At 36.8% G+C, this 7,693-nt stretch overlaps 1 protein-coding gene across 1 annotated transcript; it reads right to left on the bottom strand.

Annotated features, from left to right (window-relative positions):
- Window positions 1-3,498: 3,498 nt before the first annotated feature.
- LOC110729906 (patellin-4-like) lies at window positions 3,499-5,571 on the bottom strand. Its single transcript, XM_021909696.1, has 4 exons — window positions 4,520-5,571; window positions 4,288-4,412; window positions 4,057-4,201; window positions 3,499-3,952 (listed from the first exon to the last, which is right to left on the bottom strand). Exons 1-4 carry the CDS (start codon window positions 5,396-5,398, stop codon window positions 3,695-3,697), a joined length of 1,407 nt encoding a protein of 468 aa, XP_021765388.1. The 5' UTR covers window positions 5,399-5,571; the 3' UTR covers window positions 3,499-3,694.
- Window positions 5,572-7,693: the final 2,122 nt, after the last annotated feature.

The raw sequence follows: 7,693 nt of genomic DNA, 5'->3' as shown, positions 1-7,693 counted from the left end.
CCAACTCATTTTAACTCTGGGAAGGAGGTGGAGCAATCAAATCAGGGGTCATCTAGTCAACCTGACACCATTCTTGAGATGTCCAAGCGAGTTATCAAGAAGCCTGTTAGATTGATTGAAGAGATGGAGGGAAGAAATTGCTGTGTTGATGAGTTGACAGGTTATGCATTGAGTGTAGCTGATGATGTAGAGTCATTTGAACCTGCCACATATAAACAAGCAATTAGTTGTAGTGAGTCGGCGCAATGGCTTGCTGCAATGGGTGAAGAGATGCAGTCTCTTTACAAGAACAGAGTGTGGGAACTGGAAAAAGTACCAGAAGGGAGGAAGCTTGTGGGGTGTAAATGGATTTACAAGAAGAAAGAAGGGTTATCAGAAACTGAGCAAGTACGTTTTAAGGCTAGGCTAGTTTCTAAGGGGTTCAGTCAGGTAGAAGGAGTCGACTTTGTGGAGATATTCTCACCTGTGGTTCGACACACCTCTATTCGTGTGTTATTGTCAATTGTAGCACATTTTGATCTTGAGCTGGAGCAGTTAGATGTGAAGACGGCCTTCCTTCATGGCGATTTGGAGGAGGAGATTCTGATGAAGCAGCCCGAGGGATTCGAAGTTCCTGGAAAGGAACACTATGCCTGCAGATTGCTAAAGTCATTGTATGGACTTAAGCAATCCCCCCGACAGTGGTACAAGAGGTTTGATTCTTTTATGGTTTCGCATGGTTTTGACAGGAACTCATATGATTGCTGTGTGTATCATAGTAAGCTGGATAATGGTTCCATGATTTATCTTCTGTTATATGTTGATGACATGTTGGTTGCCACAAAGAATAAATCTGATATTGCTAGATTAAAGGAGATGCTTAACTCGGAGTTTGACATGAAAGACTTAGGTGCAACTAGGAAGATTTTGGGTATGGAGATCTACCGGGATCGGGCTAGAGGTAAGCTTTTCTTGACCCAGAAAAGCTACATTGAAAAGATTTTGTCTCGTTTTGGGATGGAAAAATCAAAGCCTATAAGTACGCCAACTACTGTGAGCTGTAAGTTGTCTTTGTCTATGCCACCTCAATCAGAGGAGGAGTTGTCTTATATGTCTAGAGTTCCATATGCCAATGCGGTTGGTTGTTTGATGTATGCTATGGTCTGCACTAGGCCGGATATTGCGCATGCTGTTAGTGTTGTAAGCAGGTTTATGGCTCGACCTGGAAGGGAACACTGGCAGGGGGTGAAAAGAATTTTTCGCTATTTGAGAGGGACAACTGATATTGGTCTTGTGTATGGGAATGGTAAGGAGTGCTTGGTGACTGGTTATAGTGATTCTGATTATGCAGCTGATGTGGATACCAGGAGGTCCATGACTGGGTATGTATTCACTTTGGGTGGTTCTGTGATTAGTTGGAAGTCTACATTGCAGTCTTCAGTTACATTGTCTACTACTGAAGTTGAGTACATGGCTTTAACTTCTGCAGCTAAGGAGTCTATTTGGCTCAATGGGTGAAGAGATAGTCTAAGTGAACTGGGTATTGCACAGGATTTTGCTACGGTGTATTGTGATAGTCTAAGTGCCATTTTCTTAGCTAAAGATCAAGTACATCATGATCGGACTAAGCACATTGATGTCAGGTATCATTTCTTACGTACTGACAAGAGGATTAAGGTGAAGAAAGTTGGGATTGCTGACAACCCGACTGACTTCTTCACTAAGCCTGTTCCATTTCGTAAGTTTAAACATTGCTTGGACTTGCTAAATATTGATTACTACGTGATGTAGTAGGCCCTGAGGGGCGGTGTTGGGGAGCTCCTGGTGAAGGTATGTTGGCCTTAAGGTGGAGCTTGCCCAGGGCTTGTGATGCAGGTGGAGCATTATGAGTTGTTATACTTGGAGACGAGTATGTGATGGGTCTTGGTTGGAGACTTATCGGGATGTATGGCTTATGCATGAGTCTTGCATCGGGTTAGGCTTGAGATGTTTTGTCACTATGTGTTGATGGGATCGTTTGCTGACTACGAGTTCTCGTCAAGGTGGAGATTGTTGATAAGTATAGGTGACTTCGTAACTCTTCAGACTTTGTCCGCCCGATCGGGCGGGCTTCGCCCGGTCTGACCGGGCGGAGAAGAAAAGTTGCCTGGGAGCATTCTCAAAGAAGTTGCTTCTCGCGCCCGACCGGGCGGTCATTGCCCGGTCTGACCGGGCGGAGAAGACTTCTAAGTTTGTACTCCGTTTCCCAAAGGTTGTGACTCGCGCCCGACCGGGCGGTCATTGCCCGGTCTGACCGGGCGGAGAAGACCTTACGCGGTTACGGAATCTAAGCTTATCTTTTCCTTAATATTTTATCTTGTAGCCCAAGTATCTTTTAATTAGGGATTAATATATATATAATCTCTGTTATTATTGCTGGGGTAAGGGTGAGAGAAGTAAGAGAGAGCCGAATTGAGAGATTCAATTCATCTTTGTAATCTTTGCAGTTTATAGTGAAATACTTTGATCTCAGTGCCCGTGGACGTAGCTATCACATTGATAGTGAACCACGTAAATTCTTGATGTTGTTCTTATTGTTTGCATTGAGTTTCTTGATTGTTTCTTGATTGTTTATGACCTTTGCTTCCGCTGTCGCACAACATGTGCAAACTGTATAGTAATTGGAAACTGGTGAGAAATCATTGCTACTTTCCCCCAAGTTATAAATAAAAACACCCTAAGTATCAAGAAGTGGCCGTTTTCAATTGACAACCCAAACAACCGTCTCACAGAAATCATTTCATAATTGAAATCAAGAATCCTATCTCAATTTTATTTTTTTTTTATTGATGAAAATAGATCCTATGTATACACAAGAGTCATTGCCACAATGGAATTGAATGCATTTTACCAACTTATATGACATGTAGGCTCATTATGTTTAGGTGTCATAATATCATATTACACAATAGCTGAATGAGAAAAGTGATTTATACAGTTTTGGGGTAGTCGTCTTGGAGTTAAACACAGGCTAAACAGCAATCATGAAAAAAGATGATGAGCAAACTAGTTTGGTTAGATGAGTTAGTCCATTACTTGAAAGAGGTGGCATTTGGAGCATCGTCGACAAAAGACTGCAAGCATTGCACAGAACCAATTTCCTTCGGAGGGTCACAAGCATAGCTCTGGCATGTGTTAAGCAAACTGCAGTAGAAAGGACAACAATGAGTCGCATTGTTACAGAACTGAAAGAGTGCTTAGAAATGGAGCTGAATGAAATGGGAACTTGAATGAAGGCTATTACGTACACAAAAATGCTGCACGTTAGCATAGCCCAGGTGAAGAGGTTCAATCCTAAAACTAATCCTCGAAATTATAAATTAGTTTTTACTCTATAAGGCTAATGATATGTGTGACACTGCTCAACTTATCAAGTAATTTGCAACTTTTTTCTTATATAAAATGTATAGTTCCTGCTCTTTTGATATAGATTTGCTTTGTGTTATTTAATCACTGAACAAGAAATTATGCAATGATACATCGGAGAATAAGGATCCACAATTTAATTTGGATAAAAGAATTGAATTAACCATCCCAATAAATAACAACAAATGTCACTTAACAAAAAGAATGAGCCTTAAGCAACCTAAAAAGAATTTCTACTAAACAAACAACCACAAATCAACATAATAAATTAAGCATATAAACAAACACCCCATATCAGTCCTTAAATTTCTCAAGCAGAACAACTCTTCTGATTGTTGTATCGGTAAAAGGCGCGCTTCTTCTTCTTGGAATTGTTCTTGACAGTAAGCACAACCTTCCCAGGCTCATTGTTTCTGAATGAATTTCGAACCGGCTCTTCGATCGAATCCATCTTCTTCTCCTTCTGGATTATAATGGTGTAAGACCCTTCATCTGTTGGAATAAATTCCTCCTTGTAACTCACTTCCCATCCCAATACAGCCAAGTCCCATATCAATGTTGCACCAGCCTGTTATGGTAATAAAAATTACCAATGTCAGACCAAAAAAAATGACAGCAAAGCAGTAAAATGTAAAATTAAGAAAATGGGTGTTTTTTTTTTTTTGCTCATACATTTTCTGCTGGGATTTCAATTATTTCTGTTGATCCAGGTTTCAAGCAAATTTCTGTAACTACACCCTCTTCCGAATTGAATTCAATATCATTTTCGCGGTTGAAGCCACCGTACTGAATTGGAATTTCATCAAATGGGATGTACCTAAAAATAAACAATTATGTTAAGCATCTTGTAAAACTTATGACAAATTAAGAAAACTATATAACAAAAAATTAAGGTTGACTCACTTAAGAAGTGTCTCAGTAACTTTAGCTGGCCTAGCAACAACAAACTTGCTCTTACTTCTTTGAGTCAAGAAAGGTGAAATAAGGGAGTAAAAAGCATAGTACCAAAATGGCACATTAATAAATACCTGTCACATAAATAAACCACATAACATTAGCAAACTAAACCAATTAATCCTACATAAAAACGATAGGGCATATAATTAACAAATTACGTGAAACTATTAATACTCACATTTCTAGCAACCAATTCAGGGTAATTATCCTGAAGAAGTCCAACAGCCTTAGAAGTAGCAGTTCTAATTTCCTTCTTAAAAGGTCCAGGACAATTCTTAAGGTCATAAACTTGAAGAATTGATGTAACACCCCCCGGCCTAAAATCGAGCTTTTCGATACTTTTCTCCATAAACTGAATCCTTGACCTTAAAAACTGCTCACTCTTTTCCTCACTCCCAAAAGTCTTCTGATACAACTCTTGATTACCAAACACCCCAAAAATATTGTAACAAACCGGGTGATTTTCGCGGTCTTTACCATTCATATAAGCCGCATTCGCAAGATCCTCCCCTAAATTCTCCCCTAAAATGGATTGAATCTTGAAATCTTTCCTCCAAACAAGGGTTTTCTTGATCATTTCATATGTATCATTGACCTTAAATTCTCTAGCCCTTAAAAATTTCAATAAAATTACATCAGTACCTTCTGAGCCTTTACTAGGCAATAAAGGTACACCCCAAATGGAAATATTACTCTCATAATCTCCTTCGATCTTTTCCTCTCCTGTCTCTTGTTTGCTCGATTCCTCGGCCGGGTTATCGGCTTTCTTCCCCTCAGAATTAAATAAGGAATTTGCTGAAATGGCTTCTTCGAGTTTCGATTTGAGGTCGGATAAGGCCTTCCTTTCGCCGTCTTTAAGGTCAGAGAGGTAATTACTCTCCTCCCTATAAGAAGAGCTCTTTTCAACCAAATTTGGCTTAGGAGTATTATCATCTACATTTTGGGTATTTTCCTCAACTTTTTGGGGTTCTTCTTCATTGACCAATTTAGCATCTTTTTCAGAAATTAAAACCTCTTCTTTCTGGGTTTCTTCAACTGATGAAACCTCAGCAGTCATGTTGAAATTTGAAGAACTAATCTTAAAAACTGAAGGGTACAATTTGATGAAAATGAAGGATACTAAAAACCCAGATGATAATTTTGGGTGTTTTTGGAGAAAAATGAAGGGTTTTGTGTTTTGAGTTGGAGTAAAACAGGGGAATGGAGGATGTACGGTTACATGATTTGAAAACGGTGCAATTTTAGTGGTCCCCTAATTCAAACGGTTACTTAAGGTGGGACCATGAAAAGAGGAGTCGTTGATAATGGGAGGATTCCTTTGCCTAGGGCTTGGTTGGCTAGGCTGGAGGACAGCCTTCTTTTGGGTCCACAACTCCACATGATTTGTGTTTGTCTGTTAAGTTTAAGGTGCCAAAACGGTAAACACTAAACGTCTAAACATAAGCTTTGTTCCCTCTTTCATGTCAAAAAAAGTACTCATATTGTTTCTACTAGTAATTAATGTACCCAGTGGAGTCAAAACTGACTCTATTGACCTGATTTGAGACGACTCTAAAAAATTCGATCTACATTACATTTTGGCCTGTATGAACACAATAAAATAACATTATTTAAATTTACTTTTTAATATACGTGAATGAATTCGATCTCATTAAATTCGACTAAAGTACTTAAATTGACACCTCTACTATCCATTTATTGTAATCTTGATTAACGAACATTACAAGCGAATCGTCTTGAACTGGATTTGTTGTTTTTCAAAAATACTCCTTAAATTTTATGAATTTGATAGTACAAAATTGCAAAATTGAACATATTTTACAATTAAAAAGTGCATTGATCGAAAAGGGTGAAAAAAACAAGTACTCCATATATATTAAAAAATATATATATTTCCTCTATTTTTTTTTATACTTGCAACACTTCTCTTTTACGCTAGTCGATGTATGATTTTAATCGTTAATATCTTTAATTACCAATGTGTAAAAGTTATAAACATTTGATATTAAAATAGTATAAGTCGAGACGTATCTAACAACATCCCACATAACTATATTTTTGTATATCTATAAATCATTAAAGCTAGTTAAAGTGAAATACATGAATAATGTAAAAGTCAAATAGTTGCAACTAAAAAAAACAAAACAAAACAAAACGGAGGAAGTAGCTTTCCCTCACTTTGATTTTTTATGGCTTTTTTTTTTAACCTTAGATTTCTGAACAGGTTCATGGAGAAAGAAATTGTCTATTTCCAGATCATCCCGGACAAGTAAGTTTTATTTAATTCTTTAAATGAGCATGATGTAGATTTTAAAAACCCTCGTATGAGTTAGCTGACTCGATATAAGACTCCTTTTTTTAAAAAATTTGAGAAGGAAAAAAAAAAAAAAAAAAAGTACATCCAAAAATAACTTTTTTAGATATTTTTTTATTGTATCGTAAGCTCGAAGGATAATATAAGAGGATTCACACCTTTAAAGTGTCCCTAATCGAGATTGAACAACTGCAAACTTTAAGATTGGAATGAACATTCGTTCCTTATCACCAGACCAACACTTTTATTGATATATAAAATTTACATTTTGGGAGTAAAAGAATAATGATTAAACTTATGTATTATATTTGCAAAGAAGATAAATGACTTAGATCAATTTAAAAATAATTAAAAATATAATATTGTTGTATAGATTGGGAGTTTTGGCACATTGCCTACAGAGATGATTGGCATTTAAGCCGCTCGAATATAATCCATGCCTAAATCACTAACAGCAACTTGGATATCTTTGTTGGAATATCATACCATGTGCTCCTATGCTACTATTGATAGATACAACCATATGACGATGTGATTGTCAATTTGTCAGATTCCTCAATGGTAGTGATCAATTGTTTATTTTGTTAAATTTAATGACTATTGAGTATTGACTATCATTAACTTAAGAGTGATAAACTAGTAATTGCATTCTTTCAAAAAAAAAAAAAAAAAAAAAAAAAAAACTAGTAATTGCATAGTTATTTTAATAGTTTAATAATGTTGATATCTATAGCCTTCAGAGCACTCCCAGCAGTGAGGAGAAAAGCCCTCACGAGTAAAAATAAGGGTGTAAAAAAAAAATCCGAACACTACATCAGTGAGTGAAAAAAACACTCACCGATGAGTGAAAATAAAAACCCTCAAGAGTTGAGGGCTTTTGGTGATGAACAGTAACATGTGACCCCCACTGCTTTTGTTGTTTTTTTACAACGGTTATATTTTGTATTTGAAATATAACCGTTGTAATTATTTTTAAAAAAAAAAAAAAATCACCAACGACCATAAAATTTTTTTCTCTATAAATAGACATGCATTTTG

The sequence above is a fragment of the Chenopodium quinoa genome, unplaced genomic scaffold, assembly GCF_001683475.1.
Source record: "Chenopodium quinoa cultivar QQ74 unplaced genomic scaffold, ASM168347v1, whole genome shotgun sequence".
Lineage (NCBI taxonomy): Eukaryota > Viridiplantae > Streptophyta > Magnoliopsida > Caryophyllales > Amaranthaceae > Chenopodium > Chenopodium quinoa.
The sequence above is the reverse complement of the archived record's forward strand: the minus strand, read 5'-3'. Positions and strand labels throughout refer to the sequence as shown.